Genomic DNA, 25,463 nt, shown 5'->3' with positions numbered 1-25,463 from the left:
TTTACTATTCACATTATTCGTTTTATTTTGGCTTACATTATTCGGTCCATAGTCTTTGAATCAACTTTGAACATATGGATCTTGATACTTCTTAATAATATGAAATTAGTTATGATAACGTTTTCACAATGAGACAATAACATGTTTCATATTCGTACGTAAAACAGTTTTCACGAAAAATTATCAATAGTTAACTAACGATTAGTCACTTAAATGTAAGAGGCCACAAGAGAACGCTTAAATTAGTTCACAACGCCCAATAGGTCATTAATTTGATGTGCAATGCTAATTTTAAGGGGATTATTCATAAATATGACCTCCTCACTACTTTTGCCCCAAAATCAAATATGTCAAAATTAATCCAAAAATATGACTTATCATTTTGTGTAACTACTCTTTTATTTTTCTTTTCTTTTCCACTTATATGTCATTTCATTCTCGCTTTCTCTCTCTCACTTCTTCTCTAGCAACAACGATTCCTCTTATTCTCTGTAGCATTTCTCTGTTCAACAAAATTGACAAAGAAACCCTAAAATCGAAACTCAAATCGTAAAGGTAAATCTGTGTCCAAAAGAAAAGGTTATCTTCTCCCCGACTCTTACTTTGATCTAGCTCTGTATAAACCTATAAAAGGTTATCTTATCTCCTCGTTCTTCAACCCATCACAGACGGATCTGGATTAGGATCATGACCTGAATCCAAAAACGGAGACATGAACCGATCCCCATGCGAGGCTAAAATCGTCTTGTTTCTCGACCTCGAAGATCCTCTGTGCGATAGACTCCTTGGATTTCTTCCGCCAGTTTTTATTGAGAACGTCGGCAGAGGTTCTCACTAGAGTGTCACTAGAGTCCATGGACCGGCGTCTTTGTCTTGGAATGTCTGTCACCTCTCTGACGATGGCTTCTTCAAAGATCTCTGATTCCTCGCCCTCTCCTATTTTGCCAGTAATAAATTGTTTGCTTTTTTTTCGTGGACAATATTTAATTTTCAGAAGCTTGTTGGTGTTTTTATGGACTAAATTTTTTATAGGAGTGTTTAATGGTTATGATTTAGGTTTGGCGAACAAGAAGACAATCATTGTTTAAGAGGTGAAAGACTAGGGTTTGTGTCTTGCGACTTCCAAGACCAAGAAGCAAAATAAGCGTGCTTCTAAGATAGTCATTTATTTTGTTTTTTTTTACTTTTTTTTGTTTGTTTTTTTAAATACAATTATGGAAAGTTGATTGTTTTATAATATTTGCAAAAGAATTAGTACGAGTATTGAAAAAAGTCTGATTGTTACTTAATAGAGAGAATTAAGTGAAGTTATGTTGGTATTAGAGAGGCATAAAATCATTTGATTTACTGACAAACGTATTTATGTCAATAAATAACTCTATTTGTCAACATTTATGTCGATAAATAGCTGTATTTATTTGTTGACATTTGCAAAAGAATTTGTATAAGTATTGAAAAAAGTCTGATTACTACTTGACAGAGAGAATTGGGTGAAGTTATGGTGGTATTAGAGAGACATTAAATCATTTGATTTATTGACAAACTTATTTATACGTATTTATGTCGATATTTATGTCAATAAATAACTCTATTTGTTAACATTTATGTCGATGAATAACTGTGTTTATTGACAATTATGTGAATAAATATATGCATTTATTGATTAATGTTAATCGCGTTTTTGGATTAGCACTAAGAACCGTCCGTGTTTCGATCTAGGATCAGATTCAATGATCGTACGTAGGTTAAGTTTGGTGAAGTTCTTCTCTTCTTGTCGTTTATGTCTCGTCAGTGAATTTGCTTTATGCTTCTCACGTTCGTCGGGCTCTTGAGTCTTTGTTTCTTTGAGCCTTCAACCCTTTGAATCTCTCTCTAAAGCCTTGCTTTCAACCCGTAATCTCTCTTGACCTTGCCTTCAACCCTTTGTTCTCTTTCTTCGAGTCTTCACGCCATTGTGTTCTTCACGTTGCTCATTGTTCTTGGATCTTCAAATCCTTCGAGTTCCTTACTGGGTCTTTGAATCCTCGTACCTTCACTTAAACACAAGAAAACATGAATCTAGAGGGACGCGGAGGGTTTTCCCTCGGCGCGCGCTCCGACGCTCAACATTAGTCGTGTTGTATTGTGTTCTTGGTGAACGATTTATACTTGTCTTTATGTTTTCTAGAGAGAGAAAGTCGTGGTGTGATTTTTGTAGAGTTTTTCCAAGTTGAGAGAAACTTACCTTGGAATGTGAGTGACATGGGTATTTATAGTGCTTTTGAGGTACATAAGGGACTTGGTTTGAGCCTTGGAGGCTTGTGGGTCATGTGGGGTTGGCGACAACCCGAGTTGGCGTCAAGGGGGAGGTTGGCGACAACCCGAGTTGGCGTTAAGGTAAGGGTTGGCGACAACCCGACTTGGAGGCACTTTAGGTTGATGTCAGGGGGGAGTTGGTGTTAAAGACTTGGCAGCTAGAAGGGTTGGCGGCCACATAGGGGTTGGTGACAAGGAAATGGGTTTAATTGAGATTTTGTGGCTTATTCGGGGTTTATTTGGCCCTTGTTTGTGAGCTCATCTTAAGTGACTTTGACATGAATATTTTATCAATAAGATGAGCTTGAACTTCTTTCGAGAGTTTGATTTGAGATTTGACTTCAAGAGCTCTGTTCGTGGGCTTGGGCCCCATGAATTGACTTGGCGTGTCGTTTTTTTTATTTTTGAGGTGTCGTTTTTACCTCGCAAAAATGACGACATAATATTAACCCCCCAGTTTCTTGTGCGATTTGTCGTGCGAGAAATTTTTTTATTTTTTTTTATTTTTTATTCTCCTCTTTGGCCCTTGGATTTTAGATGGCGCTCTCGGAATTTCTTTGAGTTGTCGAAAGCCTACCCTTTCGTTTATAGCATGTTCATGTATTTATTTGTACGCCCATGAAACTTTGTGTATATATATATATATATATATATATATATATATAAATATATATGTTAAATACATAACCATATATATTTATTTATTTGCGTATATATATATATATATATATATTTTAGTGTGTAATGCATAAAGCATTTTATATATAGTACTATATACACATATATTAATATTATATATATATATATATATATATATATATATTCTTTGACGTACATGAGTGTGCATAAATGGACAGTGTATTTGCATTATTCTTTGATGTGCATGAGTGTGCATAAATGGACAGTGTATTTTTTTTTTGCATCAAAGAACTTCCATTCAAAATAAAAAGCTACTAATGAGCAAGATACAATGAAGAACAGATCACAAAATTAAACCGACTAGTCAAGCCGCATGTGTCACCTAAGAACCACTGAGACATACGTACCCGAGACAACCATACAGGACCAGGCCTGTTTGGGATTTGCGGAAGCAGATCCCTGTCTCTTAGGAATTGCCGAAGCATTTCCATGTCTATCAAACGGAGATAAACTCCTACGAAACCAAGAAAGCTATTTGCATATAGTACATACACATACATAGATATTTTACATGAGTGTGAACATTTGTGTATATAACATGCATATTATATATATATACACTATATAATATATGTACTATCTATAGTTTCTTTGGATAAGACTGACCATTTTCTTTTGATAAGATTGAGCATGGGTGTGTGATATATATATATATTATTGAATGCAAGGTTTTAAATCCCGGGGGAACCGGACGGGAACCGGTCCGGTTCCCCCTTTTTTGAGCTCCCCGGCACCGGAACCACCAAAACCGGAAGTTTCCGGTGGTTCCGGGGGAACCGGATCGGAATCCGGGTAGGAATCCGGTTCCCACTTCCCGGTCCGGGTCAGCGTGGCTCGCGTCGGGTCAGCGCGGCTCAGAGAAACCAGGTGAGAAGGATAGAGAGAGCAGTGGCGGCGGATGGTCGCGCGAACCAGCGGAGGCGCGCACGCGGGGTCTAGTGCTCGGCGCTCGGCACAAGAGAGAGGAGCTCGCGCGATCGGGGTCTCGGCGCTTGCAGGGTCGAGGCGCTCGGTGCTCACGCGGCTGGGCTCTCGGCGCTCGCGCATGAGAGGTGAAGAAAGGGAGCGGCGAGAGGGAGTGAGTGGTGGTGACGGTCAGGCACGATCGGCTTGGAGAGAGAGCGAGCAGAGGAGAGGGAGAGCGCAAGAAATCTTCAGTGAGGGAAAGAGAGAGAGGCGGTGATGGAGGTGAAAAAGAGAGAGAGAAGCGGTGAGGAAGGGATAAGGAAGAAGATTTTTTCCTCAAAGTTTGTATAGGCCCAATGTTTTAAAATTACCCTCTTTGACCCACAAATTAAAATCTACTTCATTCCGGTCCTCCAACTTTTATTACAATTAAATCTTTTTCACATAATTATATAATTAAATCCGTGACCGACCGGATTTTAATTAAATAATTAAACCGGGAATTTTTCATTCGTTCTCGATTAATTTAAATATATTTAAGGTTTCTCGGAAATAATTCTCGTCCTTGAGAATTTATTTATTAAATTAAATTCCGGAATATTTCCTCGGAAAATAATTATTATTCGAGACGAGTTCGATAAATCCTTTATTTATTTCGAGTTTTTCCATTACCTTAACAATGGAATGCTCCGCTGGATTGACGAAGTTCACATGGACGACGTCAACCAGAACCCGGATCCGACAGTAGCTGAAGCGACTCGAGGTCTGAATGATGCCATGTCATTTACGTCTAGCAATGTAGTTGATGACTTGTCCTACAACTTCGGATCGGTATCAATTGGTCCTCAAAGCACAGAGTCATCTTATGATGACGGATCTTCCAGTTACAACCAGGACTCCTATGCATCAAGTTACGCTCTCGAAACGGTGCGACCAGTTCCAGGTTATCCCTTCCACTCCATGTCTGTTGCTTCATCTCAGTATGAGTATGACTATCACTTGGACAGGTACTTTCGTGCATGTGTTCATTATATGACTTGGTATGATTACTGTATGACCGTTGCATACGGTCGTTTTGAGTAGTCATTTGTATCCCTCCTATGTTGAATTTGTTGAACAATAGTATTTGGTGGATTGTGTTGAACTTTATCATTTTGGTTATTAAACTTACTTTTTGTTGTATTTGTAATTTGGTATTGTGTTGAAACATTCTACACTATTTTTAATTTTATGAATTTTATCCTACGTACTTTGTATGTTTTTTTGTATATTTCTTTTCTGAATTCCCCTCGGTAAATACGGTATTTGACGGTATTCCTCTACGGTAACGGTAAATTCAACGGTACCGGTTTCTTTTTTTTTTTTCCTGCTTCCCTCGGTATTCCTTTACGGTACGGGGGGTTACCAGTAAATTCGAAAGCTGAAAACGGTAACGGTAACGGTATTTCGATCCTTGATTGAATGTACATCCTTCGCTTCCTTTTTTTATGACGTTAGCATTTTTCTCTTGACAACTTCTTCTTTTTTTTAAAGAAAATAGTACAAGACATCACCTCTACAGACTTCTTTTCCTTCATTTTGAAATCGAAACTCGCGGGACAAACCTTACAAACACAACCCACCATTTTTTCCCACTACAACTACCATTTTTACCCAGATCTAAAAGCTCAATTTGCCGCGAAAATCAGCACTACTTCAGGTGAGAAAAAGTTCTGGGCTTCTCCTCTTCCTTGTCCTTCGGTTTCTTTTTTCGTTTTTTTATTTATTTTTTTTGTGCTCAACTACCCTGTTGATGACGGGTCCGAGATTCCCGATTCTATATTTTTGTGCGAAATTAATTTGAACAATGTGGAAGCTTTTGACCCGGGAGAAGAATTCGAAGCTTGTTTGCTCGCCGACTTATTTTCCATGGAGGGAGTTCAAGATCCGAGCTTGTCGGGTTACGGTTACAGCGATTCCGACTGGATGAGCATTTTGGCGGAGGTGAACCGAGCGGAACTCGTCGATGGTGGTGGTAGGAATTGTGTCTCCGGTGTCGGGGTTGGAGAGCCCCGAGGCACACGGGTTGTGGGTTCCTACGCGGAGGTCGTTCGGTCGGTGACGGAGGCAAGGCAGGTTTTTGGTGAAGTCATCCAAGCGGTGAAGATGACGGGAATCTCCACGAGAGAGGCCGGCGACATCAGGTCCGTAGGCGTTGGGGGCGGAAGAAACGTGGAGGGTGCCGGTGTGAGCTTCTCGGTGCCGTTGGTGCAAACGCGGGTCGGAACGGTGAGGGCAGCTAGGGTGACAGAGCCGTCGACGATTTCGCGGGGGTCCCCGATAGGAGTCGGCGGCGAGCGCATACCTAGGCCTTCATCGGAGGTCGCCGGCGGGGACTCGGTGGCTAGACCCGCTTCATTGGCCGATGCTAGTGGCGAAGGCTTTTCGCCGAGGTTGTCGGCATCGAATCGGGCCAAGAGGGAGTCGGCAACAGTAAGCGACTTGTCGGCAGTGGAAGGTATGCTTTAATGCCTCTTCTCAATTTTTACGTTACCATTCCACACATTCCATTTTTTATTATAATTTTTCGTATACTCATTTTGGCTATATGAGCGTATATACATTGAATGAATAAACATCTTTTTCTTTTGTATTGTGTTAGTACTTATGTGCTTAATCTGTGTGGATCGGTATCTTGTAAGTGTTCGTATGTGACCATGTGACATCCTTTGAAATGTAGGCTCTGAGGTGGATTTGGCACAATACTTTATAGAATTCCTTTTGTATTTCGTTCATGAGATTCTTGGGTCGTACGAAATGTTTGTGGTTTGTCAAAAAAAATAAAATTTGGAATGTGTGGAGAACGCTATGATCTTTGAATTCTGCACCGAAATGGATTCTCTTGAATACTCGATGGAAGGTTTTTGTGACTTTGGTTGAAAATGATGGGTTATTTTTTTTTTTATGTACATTTGAACTATATTTGGGTCGGAAATGGTCTCTTGTGCCCTTGGCTTCATGCTCCCACGTTGTTGTCACGTTCCAGGAAGTGTGCAGCGTTTATGAGCATATTTTTATCTCGATCGGAGTCCGTCTACTTACTGTTTTGTGTTGGCAGGTTCCGAATCCAATCACGAATCGGATGACATTCCTCGTAGCGAGTTAATGAAGATAAATGAGGGCAAGAAAGCAAGGCAAAAGCAGGACAAACCACGAGAGAGAAAAACAGCGGCGGGGAAGTGTGGAAAGATAGGTCAGGAGAAGGGAAACCGGCAGCCACTAATAAAAAAGAAAAAGGGCCTGCCTCTGAAGGGGATGTGCCTGGTCCGTCCGTCTTTGAGGTTAGGAGCTCTATTACCGTGGAGAAGTTGAAATTAATTCGGGAGGAGCTTCACATCCCGAAGTTGTTTCTCACTCTTGCCCCCTCTCCGAATGATATTCCGAGCCGTTCTCCCCCGGGGTACGGACCGATACACCTTGAGAGTCTTCTTTGCGGGTTGAGCTATCCCCTCCAACCGATCGTGCAAGAACTGTTGGCTATGCTCCAGATTCACGCCTTTCAGCTGAGCCCTACTGGTTACCGATTCATTTCGGCGTGTTACATGATATGGCTACGCTGTTCTGGCCGGTCGATGACGGCGGATGATTTTCACGACTTGGTGAGAGTCCGCGATGTGACTTCGATCTCGTATTCGTACTACTTCATAGATCGCACACAGATAGCGATATTGGCCGACCTCCCTTCCAGAGTTCGATGGAAAAACCGGTGGTTTTGGATTTCCGATGTGTTGTTCGGTGCTGCTCCACGGGAGTTTAGTGAGGTGGCTAACTTTAACGCAAATAGAGGGGCTAAAGATAAGGATTTTTGTCAGCTCGTCCGGTCGATTCATCTTGACGGGCGCCTAGCCGAGTTTTATCGGTCTCGTGTCACGTGGTGGGAGTTTGGTTGGTTTCCAGTTCGGTCGGGCGCGATCGATGATGATGACCCGTACGCGTCGGGGGTCCCCAATGCGTCTCATGCTCCGAGTCCTACTTCAACACATCCGGAGATCTTCGAAAGAGCTCCCGACGTCTCTACGAAAGTTCTCGGCGACTTTGCGGTTTCTCCCGTTTTGGATCTTTCCCCAACTATCCCAGGGGTTCCTTTATCGCCGTCCGGGTGTCTTTTATCGTGTGAGGTCGCGGCTTCGGATACCTCGCCACTGCCATCGACAAACGATGGTATTACTCATCGGCCCGAGAGAGGCGATTGTGTGGGGCACGTAGATGATCGTACTTCATCGATTGTGCATGCATTCCTCATAATTACTTATTATTATTATTATTATTATTATTATTATTATTATTATTATTATTATTATTATTATTATTATTATTATTATTATTCTTATTATCATTTGTTTTGCTTAACCATTCTCTCCTTTATAGGGATGGCTCGAGGCACTCACACTCGAGATGATCGTGGTGGACTTCCAAATTCACAGTACCCGATAGTTCGCAGCCCGGGTGTGTGCGAAACAGGAGTTGTGCCGGCTCGCCCCTCCGTTCTTCATGATTATTCGCCGTTGAAGGTGTTCTCGAGGAAGCATTCTTCCGACCGTCTTCCTGAGGGCCTTGGGAAGAAACTAAAGGGGGACTCATCGTCCACATCGGGGCGCGAGAGGAAATTGGGTGAGCGAATTGCCGCGGTTGTCAAGGCGGTCCCGCATGAGCGTCTCGCGGTGGTAAGTCGAACGAGCAGCTCAGAGATGATGTCTACCCACTCGGAGCGACTCGTAATGGTTGGTGATTCTAATTCATGTGCCTTTTAGTGCGAATACTTAGATAAGTGCGGTTTCGTGCAAACATATACTCCAGATTTATGTGTCTTGTTTTATCTTGTCATTCTTTCCCTTGTAGGCTCTTATCGAGTCTGTCCGTGCCGACGAGATTGTTCGGTCGTTGAAAGATGAGGTGGACGAGTTGAAGGGGAAGGTGAAGATCTTTGAGCGTGCTCGAGAGGACAAGGGCCGTCTATCGAGGGAGGTGGACTGTTTGAAGGTTGACTTAAAGAATTCCGAAGCGGAGAAGAGATATATCCGTCACACCTCCAGTGACCTGGTGAAGCAAGCTCGTGAGCTACAGTTGGTGGCCGAAAAGAAACTTCGCGGTCGTGATGACGATGTGGCTTTCACGCGCTCAGAGATTAAGCGGTTGGGAAAGAGGATTGCTGAGCTTGAAGCGTCGGCCGCAGATAACGGTGACTCGTGTTCTCTTTGCTTGGAGTTGGACAAGGCACTTGAGTTGATTACTGAACTCAGAGCGTCCTTGGAGGCGAAGAACATCTCTTTGGAGTGGGATGCAATGCTCTATGGTCAGAGGCAGACTATGATGGAGAACCCCGGCCCGCTCACCTTTAGTTACATCCCGCCAGAATACATCGCTGCCGATGACGCGCGCGCGGCAAGGCGGGCGGCCGAGAGGGTCGAGGCATCGGAGGGTCTGAGTGTGTTAGGGACTTCTGATGGCGAGGCGGACCGCGCGGCCCAAACGACGAATAGAGATGTTCCGGAGGGCGTTGAGAGGATCAATGCTCTGGATGGCATCGGCGAGTAGTCTTGATGCTTTTTGTTTATTTCACTATTAGGATATTATTGTATGTTTATATATGCGTTTCAGGGTGAACCATCATTTGTTGGCTATTTTTCTTTTGTTGACGCGGTTTGTTGTGCGTCCTTCCGAGCCCTTATTATCTTTTGTGGGCCCTCCCTCAGGGGTGTATTGCCGATAAATGAAAGCTCTCCCATTCGCATAATCGTTTCCTTTTGTCTTTTAATTTTTTTTTTACTTGCTGTACCCGCTCCTTTATTCTCGCTTACTTGAATATCTTGTGAATCATGCAGTGCGTTTGTTGTTTCATGCATGAAAACGCTCAAGTTTGTGCAAGGCTTTTGACATCTTCTTCCTTCTCTCGCGCGCCTTGAGGAGGCTTTGCGGCGGGTCGGGGTCTCGATGGTGCAAGTTTTCTCATCTCATGCTTCATGGGATTCTTTGAGTTGTGCTCAGAGTCTCGGCGCCGCGAGTTCTCCCTTTTCTTGGATCCCACAAAGTTTTGGGTGAGGTCGGGGACTTGATGACGTGAGTCCCCTCATCTCGGATCAGATAGAATTTTTTGAGAATGTTCGGGGTTTTGACTCTGCAGTAACCCATTTTCTCGGATTCCACAAAAGCTTTGAGGTCGGTCAGGGACTTGATGACGTGAGTCCCCTCATCTCGGATCGCATAGAATTCTTTGAGATACGTTCGGAGTTTTGACTTCGCAATAACCCATTTTCTCGGATTCCATGGATGATTTGAGGTTGGTCAGGAACTCGATGACGCGAATTCCTTCATCTCGGGCCACACGGAATTCTTTGAGATATGGTCGGGGTTTCGACGCTGCGAAATCTCTTTTCTCAGATTCCATGGACGCTTTGAGGTGTGTTTGGGGGCTCGATGCCGCGAGCCCTTCGTCGTCACGATTTATATGCTTGCATGTTTAAATTAAATGCATATATACTTTTTTTTTTGTTGCGTTTTGTAATTATTTGTCTTATTCCGTTAACCCCCTAGTTTTTATGCAATTTGTTTAAATTGTATGAAAATTTAAGAGCTAAACATTGCAAACTGAACGTAAATCATGCTTCCTTCGTTACTTGGGCACGTGGCCGCTTTTGGAAATTTAAGATACTATTGGGCAGATTGCCACTTTTGGAATGATAAAAGAAAATTAAACCATGGCTGTGGTGTTGGTGTCTTCATATATCTTAGTGCTATGGCCTACTGGTAATATTGGCGGAGGTGCTCGGCATTCCACGGGTGCCTGATCTCTGTGCCGTCCATCTCATCGAGATGATAGGTTTCGTCATGTATTACCTTTCAGATATGATAAGGTCCTTCCCAATTCGGTCTGAGTGCTCCCGCCCCGCGAACTTGAGTATTTTGGAACACTTTTCTCAGGACGAGGCTTCCCTCGGCGAAACGACGGACTTTGACCTTCGAGTTGTAGTGTTTCTCAACGATCCTCTTCTGGGCGGCCATGCGGGTGAACGCTTCAGCTCTTCTCTCTTCGATTACGTCTAACTCCATTCGAAAGGCCTCGTTGTTGCCCTCCTCGTCAAAAGTTTCCATTCAAAATGACAGGGCCTTGATTTCAACTGGTATGACGGCTTCCACTTCGTAAGTGAGGGAGAATGGCGTTTCTCCGGTAGCGGTCCGAGTCGTCGTTCAGTAGGCCCAGAGGACGAGTGGGAGCTCGTCGACCCATGCGCCTTTCTTCTCTTCAAGTTTCTTCTTCAGAGTCTCCTTGATTGTTTTGTTCGCGGCCTCGACTTGACCGTTTGCCTGCGGATGGCGTGACGATGAGAAAGTCTTACTGATCTTCAGCTGCTCGCATATCTGTCGGAGTCTCGCATTGTCGAACTGGGTGTCGTTGTCGGTGACGATCGAGGCGGGGATACCGTGACGATATATGATAGATCGCCACAAGAAGTTTGCTGTGTTGGCTTATGTGATTGTGGCGAGAGGTTCCGCTTCTATCCACTTTGTGAAGTAGTCGATTACGACTATCGCCCAGACTCGTTGACCCGACGCCATTGGGAGTTTACCGATGAGGTCTATTCCCCATTTTGCGAATGGACGCGCCACGAGAATTGGGCATAGCGGGGTCGGGGGTTATCTTGGGACATGCGCAAATCTCTGACACTTGTCACATTTCCGTGCCAAGTAGAATACATCTTTCTTCATCGTAGGCCAAAAGTAGCCTTGTTTGAGAGCCTTCAGAGTCAGGGATTGGCCCGCAAAGTGGTTTCCACATATTCCTTCATGGATTTCCCTTAGGACATAGTTGACTTCGGTCTCGTCCAGACATCGGATGAGCGGCTGTGAGTATCCTCTCTTGTAGAGCGTGGACCCTCTCAAGACGTACTTGTGTGCATGGTATTTCATTCTCTTAGCTTCGGCTTGGTCGGTCGGGAGCGTGTTGTCGCGGAGGTAGTCGGTGATCGGTGTCATCCAATTTGGTTGAAGTTTTTCCTCGATCAAATTCACCTCTTCTCTCTTGATGGATGGGAGCTTCAGGGTCTCGACATGCACCTTTCCCAATTCATCACCATCGCCGCCGGAGGCCATTCGAGCTAGAGCATCAGCCTCAATGTTCGAGCCTCTGGGGACTTAGACAATCTCGTACCAAGAGATTGCCTCGAGTCGGAGTTTGGCCTCGTCCAAGTAAGCGGCCATGTTCTCTTCCTTTGCTTGGTACTCCCCTTTGACTTGATTGACGATGAGGAGCGAGTCGAAGTGGATCTTGAGGTTCTCTGCTCCGAGTTTCCTAGCTATGTCCAATCCGGCTAGGAGGGCTTCGTATTCGGCCTCGTTGTTCGAAGCCTTGAATTGGAAATGGATAGCGTACTTGAGATTTTCTCCGTCCGGGTTGACGAAGACAATTCCGGCTCCCGATCCGTGAGCGTTAGATGCTCCGTCTACGTGTAAGCTCCAAATTGGCCCATCGGGGGTAGATTTCCTCTTCTTTCCCGCCTCTTTATCTTTCAATGTCTCTTTTTCTTCTTCGGTCTTCTCATCTTGGAATATGTTCACGTCGTAGGTGAATTCGGCGATGAAGTCGGCGACAGCTTGTCCTTTTATCGCGACCCTCAACTGGAATTCCACTCCGTATTCTCCCAACTCTTGAGACCAGATGGCCATTCTTGTTGATGTACCCTTCTGCATCGCCTTCTTGATCGGATATTCGGTCCTCACAACGATTTGGTGTGCTTGAAAATATGGCCGGAGCTTCCTTGCCGCCATTGTCAAGGCGAGGGCCAGTTTTTCTATCTCTGAATATCGCGTCTCTGCGTCCAAGAGAGCCTTGCTCACATAGTATACAGGCCATTGGATCATTTCTTCTTCTCAGACGAGGACCGCACTTACCGCCCTTACAGACACGGAGAGGTACAGATAAAGGGTCTCGCCGTCCTTCGGTTTCGCCAAGAACGGTGGTATGGCGAAGTAAGCCTTAAGGTCTTGGAATACGGCCTCGCACTCGTCAGTCCAGTTAAAGTCAGCTCCTCCTTTGATGGCTTGGAAGAAAGGCTGGCATCGGTCGGTGGCCTTGGAGACGAATCGGCTTAGCGCGACCACGCGTCCAGTGAGGCTTTGGACTTCATTTGCCTTAGTTGGGGATCTCATATCCATGAGGGTCTGGATCTTTTCGGGATTGGCTTCGATTCCTCGCCGGTTGACGATGAATCCCAAGAATTTTCTCGATTCAACTCCAAATGCGCACTTGTTCAGGTTTAATTTCATCTTGTACTTCCGGAGGAGGGCGAAGGTATCCTCCAAGTCTTTAACGTGGTCCGGCTCTTTGAGGCTCTTGACGAGCATGTCGTCAACGTAAACCTCCATCTTCTTTCCAATCTGCTTAGCAAACATCTGGTTCACCAAGCGTTGGTAAGTGGCTCCAGCGTTCTTCAATCCGAATGGCATTACTTGGTAGCAAAATAGTCCTCGATCAGTGGTGAACGTGGTCTTAAGCTCATCTGGTTCATACATTCTTATTTGATTATATCCCGAGTATGCGTCCATGAAGCTCATGAGTTCGTGTCTGGCAGTGGAGTCGACCAATTGGTCGATCCTTGGCAAGAGGAAACAATCCTTTGGGCATGCCTTGTTTAGGTCGGTGTAGTCGATGCAGATTCGCCATTTTCCATTTGATTTCTTCACCATAACTACGTTGGATACCCAACTGGGGAATTTGGCGTTGCGAACGAAATTGGCGGTGATCAATTTCTCGACTTCCTCGCTGATTACGAGGTATCTCTCGGGGTTGAACGATCTTCTCTTCTGAATTTTTCCCTTCTCTCCGGGGAGCACGTTGAGTCGATGGGTGATGACCTCTGGGTTGATTCCCGGCATGTCCGCGTGCGTCCATGCGAATACGTCTCTGTGTTTGCGGAGGGATGCTTCGAGTTGGCCCTTCAGTTCGGCCGACAAGTGTGCCCCGATCATAACGACATGTTCAGGTTTTGTGTCGTCGAGTATTACGGGCGTGAGATCGCTCGATGCTTCCACTTTCTTGGTGTCAGCTTCTTCCCTCGGGTCCAAGTCTCCGAGAACTCGCACATCGCCGATTTTTCTAGGGAGATCATCTCCGATCCAGTGGATGACCCCTACCATCGCGTCGTCTTCCTTATTGTGGGATCCTTGGATGTGGCACATCCTTGCATCGGCCTGATTCCCTTGCATTACTCCTACTCCTTTCGGTGTTGGGAACTTCATGAAGAGGTGGTACGTCGAGGTGACCGCGCAAATCTTGTTGAGTGTCGGCCGTCCTACGATTATATTATGGGTAGAAGGTCGGTCCACAATGAGGAAGTTTACCAAACGCGTAGTTTGGGCTTCCCCCTCCTGTCCAAAGGTGACTGGGAGATTAATGGAGCCTTCTGTGTCGACACATTCTCCCGTGAATCCAAAAAGCAGGGTCTTGACTGGGGTCGGGTGAATTTCTCCGAGATCCATCCGATCGAGGGCCGTCTTGAACAAAATATCGGCCGAACTCCCATTTTCGATGAAGATCCTCCTCACCATATTGTTTGCCACCTGTGCTCTAACAACAATAGCATCATTGTGTGGGTGCATGACTCGGTTAGCCTCCTCTTCCGTGAAGTTGATCGTCTCGTACGGTGTGGTGGGCCATTTGCTCTGGGTGAGATTGATGTGATGAGAAGGCCCTTCTCCGGTGGCCGCTCTTGCGTAGTTTTTTCGCTCGTGTGCAGTATCTCCCACCTCGGGTCCTCAAAAAATGATGGTCACGATATTGAGCGGGGCGTTGGTCGTATTGCCTCGAGCGTTGCTATTATCACCGCTACTCGTGGTGACTTCCTTCCCACGATCTTGTAGCTTGCTGTTCTGAGAAGCTCGTCTCCTCAAAGCGGGGCCTGGATTGGCGACCATCATCATCACGAAATCCTTTAGCTTGCAATCCTGGATGAGGTCTTCGATTTGTCTCTTGAGTTGGATGCACTCGGCGGTGATGTGGCCGTGATCTTTGTGAAACTCGCAGTACTTGTTCTTATTTTGCATCAATGGGTCCTTCAGTAGGGGACGGGGCTCGGTGAACATGTCCCCGTGTAAAGCTAGGATCCTGTCCGGCGTGGTCTTGAGCGGTGTAAAGTCGATGTTCCTCTGGAATTTCTCGACCAATAGGGGTTTCTGGTTGATAGAGGGTCGGACTTTTGAGACCGCAATATTGGTGCTTTGATTTTTCTTCCGTCGTGGGTCATTGTCGGCCTCGTCCTCGTCCCTGCGATGACTTCCTCTATCACGGATCCTTCGGCTTTCGTAATACTCCTCGACCGAAATGTGTTGCGTGGTTTGAGAAATGAGCTCTGTCATTGTGGTAGGTCGTTGCTTTACTAGCGACGTCAAGAGGTCACAAGCACGTAGGCCGTCGATGAATGCGTAGATGGCGTCGCTATCCTCGTAGTCGTCCACCTTGTTCGATTCTTCAATGAACCGGTTGAGGTAATATTGGAGCGCCTCGGTGCTTCCTTGCTTGATCGTCAAGAGATAAGACTTATCATTTCTCCGTACTCGTGAGGCGGAGAAACGAGTGAGGAATCTCTCTTGGAGATCCTCGAACGATTGGACCGATCCTCGTCCTAGCCTTTGGAACCACTCGAACGCAGTGCCAGTGAGTGTGAGGCAAAATGCCTGACACATCGTCGATGACGACTGTCCTGCCATTCTCATATTTGTTTGATATTGATGGATGTGGTAAAGTGGGTCCGTGCTTCCATCGTAGAGTGGCGTGGTAGGTGGGCGAAAGTTCCCTACGGTATCATCGGCGATCATGTTTGCGGAGAACGGCGAAGCTACGCCTTCAATCATACTTCTCACAAGCGGGGTCCTAGTATGTGCCGCTCGTAGCTCTCGGACTTCTTCTCTTAGCACATTGACCACGTTGGTCAATTCTTCGTTCCCGGCTTGTGCGGTGGCAGTTGCAAATCGAGTAGTGTGTCCCCTTTCGTTCGATGCTTGAATGGCATGCGGCGCATGCGGCGTTGGCGTTGTCATAGCCGGGGGGACGATTTCTTGTGGTTCATGGGCCTCCGGGGCGGTCTGGTGTCTTGGGATCTCCCACTGGGCGTTAAGGTGGCGCATCAAGTCTACGTGTGGCTCTAGGCGTCCTGGCAACCTTGCGCGTCGGGGTGGTGAGAACCTCATCACGTCTCCACTGTCGGCGACCTTTTCTCCTTGTCCTAGCCGTTCGAAGATGGATCTTCGTGATTCGGTCCTTGCTCCCGCCGCGGAGCGAACGGCTTGAGGAAGATTAGCGCGGGATCGTGGGCGCGGGTCCCTTTGCCCATCGGTCTGACGTGCTTCCGAGCATTGAGGTAGTTATCTTCGCTCGCGGACGGCTGCCCACTCTTCTTGGTGGTTGTGGCCGATATCTCGGATGCTCGGATCGGGAACGTCGTCTTGGCCACCTTCATCGTGGAGTTCTTCAACGAGGGCTTGTCCTTGCTCGTGTCCATGGCTTCCCGAATGGGCCTCTTGCACTTGCTCGTCTCTTGCCCGAGCGTCGCGCCTCATGGCTCGTTCTTCCCTATCTCTCGCGAACTCACTCGTCAGCAAGAAAAGGCTATTCTCGAGACGTTCCATCCGATCATCTCGCTCAATGAATACCGGGCTGGTAGGGTTCGCCATGCGGGTGGCGTTCGGATAGGCCGTCGGGGCAGCGCTTTTCGATGGGCCCGCGTTCGACGGCGGGGCCCCTTGTGCTTGTCCATGTCTTGCTTGCATTCGTGCTCGCGTGTGGAGTGCTACGTCTTCCGTTCGTCGGGGGGCGGCACTTTCAGAGACGACCGGTGGGTTTTCCGTGCGTAGTGGAAATTCCTTGGTTGTTGTCGAAGCTCTTTCCTCTCGGAGAAAAGAGAGTTTGCCGGTGGAGAGCCCGTACGTGGTTGTTCTTGGGATCCCCTCCTTCTAGCGCCAAAAATGTTAATCGCGTTTTTGGATTAGCACTAAGAACCGTCCGTGTTTTAATCTAGGATCGGATTCAATGATCGTACGTAGGTTAAGTTTGGTGAAGTTCTTCTCTTCTTGTCGTTTATGTCTCGTCAATGAATTTGCTTCGTGCTTCTCACGTTCGTCGGGCTCTTGAGTCTTTGTTTCTTTGAGTCTTCAACCCTTTGAATCTCTCTCTAAAGCCTTGCTTTCAACCCGTAATCTCTCTTGACTTTGCCTTCAACCCTTTGTTCTCTTTCTTCGAGTCTTCACGTCATTGTGTTCTTCACGTTGCTCATTGTTCTTGGATCTTCAAATCCTTCGAGTTCCTTACTGGGTCTTTGAATCCTCGTACCTTCACCTAAACACAAGAAAACATGAATCTAGAGGGACGCTGAGGGTTTTCCCTCGGCGCACACTCCGACGCTCAACATTAGTCGTGTTGTATTGTGTTCTTGGTGAACGATTTATACTTGTCTTTATGTTTTCTAGAGAGAGAAAGTCGTGGTGTGATTTTTGTAGAGTTTTTCCAAGTTGAGAGAAACTTACCTTGGAATGAGAGTGACATGGGTATTTATAGTGCTTTTGAGGTACATAAGGGACTTGGTTTGAGCCTTGGAGGCTTGTGGGTCATGTGGAGGTTGGCGACAACCCGAGTTGGCGTCAAGGGGGAGGTTGGAGACAACCCGACTTGGAGGCTCTCTAGGTTGACGTCAAGGGGGAGGTTGGCGACAACCCGAGTTGGCGTCAAGGTAAGGGTTGGCGACAACCTAACTTGGAGGCACTTTAGGTTGATGTCAGGGGGGAGTTGGTGTTAAAGACTTGGCAGCTAGAAGGGTTGGCGGCCACATGGGGGTTGTTGACAAGGAAAGGTGTTTAATTGAGATTTTGTGGCTTATTCGGGGTTTTTTGGGCCCTTGTTTGTGAGCTCATCTTAAGTGACTTTGACATGAATATTTTATCAATAAGATGAGCTTGAACTTCTTTCGAGAGTTTGATTTGAGATTTGACTTCAAGAGCTCTGTTCGTGGGCTTGGGCCCTACGAATTGACTTGGCGTGTCGTTTTTTTATTTTTGAGGTGTCGTTTTTACCTCGCAAAAATGACGACATAACAATTAATATGTCAATAAATAGTTACATTTATTGACATATATGTCAATACAACCAAAATGTATATTGACAAAGATGTCAATAAAGCTTCAAAGAAAAATCCCATATTCTTTGAAGAATTGACATCTTTGTTTTTTATTGACAACAATGTCAATAAATCTTCAGAGAATTTTTCAAAACCGTTTGAAGATACATCGTTATCAATAAAAAAGACAAATATATCAATAAATCTTTGACAATTTTCTAGATTTTTTCCTGATTTCCAAAATAAAATTAAAATTCATAGATCATTTAATAACCAGAAAAACGCAAAAAGGAACGAACAAAAAAACTCAGCACACACACACACAGAGAGAGAGAGAGAGAGAGAGAGAGAGAGAGAGAGAGAGAGAGTTCTTCATGTTAAATGGGAATATGCAAAAATATTAAGTAAATAATAAAAGTAAATACAAAAGAAAAATAAAAAGATATTTTATTGAGAGTATTTTTGTACTAATAAATATAAAGAAGTCATATTTTTGAATTAATTTTGACATATTGGATTTTGGTCTAAAAATAGTGAGAGTTTAGGAATAATCCCAATGTTTAGGTCCTAAATTTTATTTTGATCAAAACATTAGAGGTTGAGATATTTCAGGAACAAAATAAAAATCTATTCAAATTTATATATATAAAAAATAATTAAGTTTCTGAATAAAAAAAAGTCAAAATCGTCTCATTTTATCGTCATACTTCCACATTTTCTCTCAATAATGCCAATAATACACAAGTTAAAGAGTAAACATTGCTCATTTACAAAATCTTTATAGTTCTTGAGTTAATTTGGTCAACCAATAACATCAAGAGGCTTGAACTTCAAACATGCATAAATCTAGATGTACCAGGAACTCCACGAAGAAGCAAGATGATTATTTCATCATTACAAATAAAAATAAGCAATACAATAGAACCGAAAAAATAAAACCAAAAAAAAAAAAAAAATCATATGAGGATTTAGAATCTTCAAAGTACGATGCACCACAAGACCGTAAAAAATCAATAAAGGAACGCTACGAATCTGAGCTATACAAGCCCGGACTGATGCCACAAGAGTTGTCACACATACGTTGAGCACGACTTCAACGATGTCTAGCGCCAACCCTAATTAAATCCAAATGCACCAAAGACGATGTCACGAGCACTTTCAATGCCCATCGGCGAAATACACAATGTACCACAAAACCCAATACTTTTCAGTGCCATCGCTGGCAGCAGCCCGCACCACTCCATCGAATTCAAAGTGCATATGGTTGCATAAATTTTATGCTTTATTCCTACGAAGTGTAACTTTTAAAAGCAAGCGGACAAAGTAAAACTCACAAGGAGACAAAAAGTTGCTCTCTTTTCTTAGGGTGAAAATCGTGACTTATTTTTAAAGACGAAAGATGGACGGATAAATTAATGTTAGATGTTCTCGGTTGATGAGAAACAACAAATACAATTGATTTTTTTTTTTTAGAGAGAAAATGTTTATAGATGAAGAAACAAATTTCGGTTAAAATAAACTCAAAAAATTATAGAAATAAAAACCAAATTTTATAGAATTGAAAATACACACAAAACCCGAGTTCATAACATTATTAACTCATAAACCTACTTTTAAATAAAATAATTAGCTAACTAGGTAACATAAGCTTAGACGTTTGCTAACTAGTCAACATTTAGTAAGTTTTTGGTAAATAGTTAATATTTGATAAGTTTTTGGTAATTAGCGAACATTAGATGAGCGTAAATAGTTATTAACATGCAAAAAAAAATCAATAACTGTAAATAGTCGTTTATAACTGCTCGAATTAATAGTCATTTTAATTAATAATGTGTAATTGGACGGAAAGTGAGATATGGTATTTTAGTCAATTTACGTGTGTAAATAATGAGTCATGATTATTTACAAAAAAAATCACTAAAAATTGATCAAATGAAAAAACGTAAATATAAATATGACTATATATCTAATAGATTTTTTGTTTTTTTTTTTAATAAAACATCACGCTAATTTTATGAAATTTAACATTGGTACAATTAGGGCCTGGGTACAATTTTTTTTTTTTTGAAAATCGAATGGGCCGCCTAAAACCCCCACCGCCCCCTATCTAGGTGCGACGATGGGGGAAAGCGCACCCATTTCCTCATTAGAACCGGCCTCAGCCAACAGTCTCTCCCGCACAAGGGGCGAGAGTTCCCTTTCCTTACAAAACCCAGAGAAGTCTGCAACTTTAGCCCATTGACAAAGTTCATGAGCCAAGTAATTAACAGTTCTTGGAGTCCAGGCAAATTTAATAGCAACAAAGAAACTAGCATCGTTAATAATCAGATCATAAAGGGGGGTAAGAGACCAAAAAGGACAAGTCTTCTCAGCGTTGAGAGCGTCCATTAGTGCCTTGTTATCTCCCTCTAAGATAATACGGTGCTGGTTCCTGAACCTCGCGAGTTGTAGCCCCAGGAGCAGCGAGACCATTTCAGCTTCAGTAGCCGTGTCAGCTGTAGTGGTACCCGCCCACATCCATTTTTGTTCTCCTGTGAATCCTCTAGCAATCACTCCGGCCGTCGCTTTTCCATCTTTGAAACCCGCGTCACAATTGATCTTGCACCAGCCCTCTTCCGGTTTTTGCCACGCCACCTCTCCAGTATTGACGGGAGTCGTAGACTTAATAGCTTTAGTCTTCCAGATCTTCTCGTATTCAGCGACTTTATTGGAAATCTTTTCCACGACTTTATGAGCGTTGCTAGTTCCTCCATTGAAGAGCCTCTCGTTTCGCTGAAACCATAGTTCCTCAAGAATAGTAGCAGCCAAGCGGAGATAGCTGTCCCTTTCACCTTCCGCGAGATCGAGATCTTGGTTAGCTTTCAAGATCTCCATCAAGTAGTTCTTGCCATGCTCCGGGTCGCGCTGTTCCCATCTTTTATCGAAGGCAGCTCCGAACCAGACACATTTAGCAAATTGGCAGTGAAAGAAAACATGGGGAACAATTTCCACACTGCCAGCGCACAAAAGGTAGTTCGCGTCAATCTCCGGAGCAACACGACTGAGTCTATCACCAGTTAAAAAGCTATTGTGCCCCAACTTCCAGAGAATTAATTTGTGGCGTTCATGAGCATGAGCACTCCAAATTTCCTTCCAGCAAGTCTCTTTCGGATTGAAGGTCGCTCTCGAGGCTTGCCAGTAAGCCGATTTGGTACTGAACTTACCATTCTCGCTCGCGGTCCAGACCAGAGTATCCTCTTTTGGCTGGGGGTGGGGCTTGATTTTTTCCACAATTTTGGTAATCTCAGCACCAAACACCTCGCGAACTTTTTGAGAATCCCAGGCGCGGGTGCCCTGGATGAAAAGGTCGGCCACCGGGTAGTTGTTACTCGTCATTCCAAGATTTCGAATCGGCTAGCCCTTATCATGAATCCAGTTATCCTTTGTCATAAGGACTTGGCTGCCACTCCCTATCACAAATAAAGAGTTATCCACGATAAGTTTTCTTGAAGAGGCAATATCTCGCCATCCACTAAACGCTCCCGAAGTAATCTTCGTATGCATAAACGGGGTAGTCGCGCAATACTTATCTTGGAGCACTTTTACCCACATGGACTTATCCTTCGCAGCAACTCCCCACCCGAGTTTAGCGATCAAAGCCATATTAATATCTTCAAATTTTCGAATCCCAAGACTACAATGCGAATATTTTTTTTCTTTATCATATACCATTTTATTCTTACATAATATATTCAGTGTAAAAGTGATTACATTTTGTAAAACTTCAATAGACATTTTCTATAACGTTAAGCTTATATAGTTACCTTAAAAGTTAAAAGTTATAGCCACGATACTAGAACGGACAAATCCAGTAACGATAATCCAACTAAAACGAGGTTGAGAAAAGGAACGTGAGGTGAGTAGCGCGAGCGAGTGAGTCATCGCATTCCCATGGCGGCCGTGGTATCGCTTTCTCACACTTTTTCGTCCAAGCCGATCTCCTTCCCCTTCTCCGCCGCCGAAACAGCCGTCGGAAAGCGCCTTCTTCTTTTTCCCCTGTGCCGGGCCAAGAAGAAAGTCAGCCTCGCCGATCAAATCCTCGACTACATCGAAGGTATGCATAACCACAACAAACAAACCATCAAGGCTGTGAAACATGCGAAAGAAATCTCGCAGTGATAACAACGCTTTCTTGTTCACCGAAGGCGGTCCGAAGCTGAGGCGGTGGTACGGCGCTCCGGATCTCCTCCCCAAAGACGGCTCCGTCGGCGAGGACGAAGATGAAGACGACGCTTCTGGTATCAATTAAACCTAACGCTGATTCCGACTGATCGGTTTCTTTGTCTCTTAAGTGAATTTAATTTGTCTGCAAATCTGATACCAGAGGAAGTTAGGGACGCTGTTCTGGTGAGCGATGGGGATAGTGAAATTGGCCAGGTGATTTTTTAAAAAATATTTTTATTCGTCTGTAGCTAATTTATATGTATATGTATATGTATATATACAATGTATTGCTGAGCTATGTGGTGTGTTAGTCCGTGTAGATGGTTATATTGGCACTGATTGTGAAGAGAATGAGAGTCAAGGCCTTGGTCCGTGATAAGCGTGCAGCTCTTGAAGCCTTTGGAATCTATGTCGAGGTTTGTCATCTTATTTCCATTACCATTCGTTGTTAATCTTAGTCTTTGAACAGTTCGGGATCAATGAATTTGTTCTGTTCTTTTTTATGCAATTGAAATTGAAGCCAATGGCTGGAGATTTGAGCGATAAGTCGTTCTTGAAGAAAGCTCTGAAAGGCGTCCGGACCTTAATTTGTCCCAATGTAAGATTTATATATTTATTTATCTCGATCAGCTCTAAACAAATTTATATATAGATATTCTCTTATGCTTTCTTTTCTTTTGTTCGTAGGAAGGCTTTTCGTTTGATGTCGAAAGCTTGAGAGGTGTACAACATGTAATCATACTATCTCAGGTTCGCTCTCGTTCTCTCTCTCTCTCTCTCTCTCTCTCTCTCTATATATATATATATATATTTGTTTATACAGACTGTACCTATGTATTTGTCTAAAACTATATTTTAGTGTTGTGACATGGTAAGAAAAATGGATGGTAATTGTGGGTTGATTAGACTGCAGTTGTCTGTGTATAAAGAGGCTGGTGGGATTCTGGGTATCATGAAAGGCAACGCGATAAAAAAGGCTGAGCAACAGGAATCGGTGGTCATGTCATCAGGGATTCCTTACACCATCATCAGGGCCGGCTCGTTACAGAACACTCAGAGCGGGAATCAGGGCTTTAGTTTTGAAGAGGTTTGGTTTCGGATTCGTTGAGATTTGTTATGGTTCGATTTTTTTGAACATATTCACTTCCTTTGTTTTTTAGACTTTTTTTTTTCATTAGTCGAACGAGCCAACTATTATCTGTCAAAACATGTTCAATTCGTTCTAGATGAAAGATTGATTATTCATTCCCATTTGTTGATCAAATATATCACTTACTAAATTCACGTCAAAACGGCTCGTGTTTTTGATGGTCGATATGTGTTCACTTGAGCGTTTTCAATTCTTATTTTATTTTTAGTATGGAACTTGACCTCTTAGTAAAGGTGTGGAAAGTGTTAGCGAGGCTTAGCGTATATATAAATTTATTTATTTGCTAAAGTTGCCGAAAAATTGTAACTTTCTTGTTTTAACTCTCACCCTGATTATCACTTAGCCAACTAGGAAATCAATGTTGTGGAAACACGTACAATTCTTTGTAGATGAAAGATTTGATTACACATTTGTTGATCAAATACCACTTGCGTAATTCATGTGAATTATTTCATGTTTTGGACAAAAATATTCTTATCGTACTTAAATCGATGATTGTGGCAGGGAAGCTCGGTGAGAGGACGTCTTAGCAAAGAGGACGCGGCCTTCATTTGTGTCGAAGCAATCGACGCAGTGCCTCAGACAGGACTCACATTTGAGGTAACACTTAAACCTCACACATTTCCAAACATAAAAAAAAAAAAATCTATAAGATTTTACACGTTCGAAGGATCATAAGGGGAAAAAAAACTGTGTCCCATCCCATCCCATTATAACAAATAATATAATTAAGCAGTCTCTTAACTAGTCGAATGGAATTAAGCGGGCATATATCATAGTGGGACTTGGTTCAAATATGAGATGTTTTTCGTGTCCTTGAAGAAACAGCACTCTCATTTGTTTACCCTGATCCAAGTTATGTTGTTAACCATGTTTTGTAGTATAGAGATATGATATGATGTTTGTGGATTTGTGTGACAAAATAGGTGGTGAACGGAGAAGAGAATGTTACAGACTGGAAAGAATGTTTGGCCAGATTGATGGACGAATCAACACAAAAACCACAATAACATTTTATCACTTCTAAAATACTCTTTTGGTTCAGAGGAAAAAAAAAGTTATCTTTCAATTTTTATTTTTATTAATTATGTACATCATCGATCTATACATGCCACATGTGTAATATTTAGAAGAAGGAAAAAAAACTACTATAAGACTGAATTATTAATTATCTAGAAGCAAACACAGTACTGATAAGCAATCCACTGCATTTAGTTATAAATAGGAAATGATATCAGCATAGAAGAAAAAATAAACTTAAATAAAATAAAAAACAGAAAAGGTACAGACATAAGCTCACATTATTATTTATTAGCTGATTCCTATCATAATGGGAAGAGCTTGCCTTTTATTGATTAAATCAAAATCTTATCCGCCATCCTTTTCAAAAGCACAAGATATTCCAATATATAAGCCCATTTTCTATTTTTGTCCCCCCCATGTGCCCAATCCCAATATGTATTGCCTCATCAAAATATAAAAATTTGTTTCCCATCTTCTGGCCAAAAGGTCTATTATGATACGCAACTGAGATTGGGAAAAGTCTTCACTTTCCTTTTTAACACTCTTTTTCACCTTCACAGACTTTCTTAGACTTGATATTTTATTTAAATAAAAGAAACCCTTGAGAAGCGCTATGGACAATGTGGGAATAAATAAACATCTGTTGAAGTCGTTATGGCGAAGAAGATTTAGAAACCGTGTTAAATAATTTCATTTAGTCTCCATCTTCACGTTAATCTTGTTAGAAATTAAATTAATTAAAAGATCGAGACCGCCAAACGGAGTGACCACAGCCAAGCCTGATTGATTAAATAAAAATATCTATGTGACGAGAAAATGATGGATCTTTCTATCACAGCCTTGGAAAGAGCTTTACGTGGTTCGTAGCAAATGCGTGAAGAATAATGGACGAAACAAAAGCTAAACTTGGTCCACCTTCCTTAAAAGAAATATACGATACATAAATAATAAATAAATGTATAAATTTCCAACGTGAGTTGGGTCTTTTGTCGTTTTATGTGTGCGTGTAAGAGAGAGAAACAGGGAATAATAGTATGAGATCAAGCAAG

General features: G+C 43.4%; 5 protein-coding genes across 6 annotated transcripts; 2 read left to right on the top strand and 3 right to left on the bottom strand.

The window, feature by feature from the left end:
• Nucleotides 1-5,714: 5,714 nt before the first annotated feature.
• Nucleotides 5,715-8,784, top strand: LOC149385712 (uncharacterized). Of its 2 annotated transcripts, XM_089626926.1 has the most exons (3): nt 5,715-6,397; nt 6,998-8,100; nt 8,308-8,784. In XM_089626926.1, the coding sequence occupies exons 2-3, from the start codon at nt 7,419-7,421 to the stop codon at nt 8,688-8,690; spliced, it is 1,065 nt and encodes a 354-aa protein (XP_089483052.1). In that variant the 5' UTR covers nt 5,715-6,397; nt 6,998-7,418; the 3' UTR covers nt 8,691-8,784. The 2 variants fall into 2 exon arrangements, with proteins under 2 accessions (XP_089483052.1, XP_089483053.1); XM_089626927.1 differs by lacking the exon at nt 8,308-8,784 and having other exon boundaries at nt 6,998-7,952.
• Nucleotides 8,785-11,124: 2,340 nt separating this feature from the next.
• Nucleotides 11,125-12,027, bottom strand: LOC149385711 (uncharacterized). Its single transcript, XM_089626396.1, has 2 exons — nt 11,601-12,027; nt 11,125-11,393 (listed from the first exon to the last, which is right to left on the bottom strand). The coding sequence occupies exons 1-2, from the start codon at nt 12,025-12,027 to the stop codon at nt 11,125-11,127; spliced, it is 696 nt and encodes a 231-aa protein (XP_089482522.1).
• Nucleotides 12,028-12,069: 42 nt separating this feature from the next.
• On the bottom strand, nt 12,070-12,702 carry LOC149385710 (uncharacterized). The gene has a single exon (XM_089626395.1). It carries the CDS (start codon nt 12,700-12,702, stop codon nt 12,070-12,072), a length of 633 nt encoding a protein of 210 aa, XP_089482521.1.
• Nucleotides 12,703-12,804: 102 nt separating this feature from the next.
• On the bottom strand, nt 12,805-16,056 carry LOC149385709 (uncharacterized). Its single transcript, XM_089626394.1, has 3 exons — nt 14,736-16,056; nt 13,066-14,687; nt 12,805-12,909 (listed from the first exon to the last, which is right to left on the bottom strand). The coding sequence occupies exons 1-3, from the start codon at nt 16,054-16,056 to the stop codon at nt 12,805-12,807; spliced, it is 3,048 nt and encodes a 1,015-aa protein (XP_089482520.1).
• Nucleotides 16,057-21,864: 5,808 nt separating this feature from the next.
• On the top strand, nt 21,865-24,562 carry LOC149385708 (NAD(P)-binding Rossmann-fold superfamily protein). The gene is made up of 9 exons (XM_089624926.1): nt 21,865-22,131; nt 22,223-22,315; nt 22,402-22,454; nt 22,562-22,657; nt 22,762-22,839; nt 22,929-22,991; nt 23,155-23,328; nt 23,896-23,991; nt 24,318-24,562. Exons 1-9 carry the CDS (start codon nt 21,969-21,971, stop codon nt 24,399-24,401), a joined length of 900 nt encoding a protein of 299 aa, XP_089481052.1. The 5' UTR covers nt 21,865-21,968; the 3' UTR covers nt 24,402-24,562.
• The last annotated feature ends 901 nt before the right edge of the window (nt 24,563-25,463 follow it).

Source organism: Urtica dioica, chromosome 9 (genome assembly GCF_054948205.1).
Source record: "Urtica dioica subsp. dioica isolate 48M chromosome 9, U.dioica_male_clone48M_v1_H2, whole genome shotgun sequence".
Lineage (NCBI taxonomy): Eukaryota > Viridiplantae > Streptophyta > Magnoliopsida > Rosales > Urticaceae > Urtica > Urtica dioica.
This window is presented reverse-complemented; position numbering and strand designations above follow the sequence as displayed.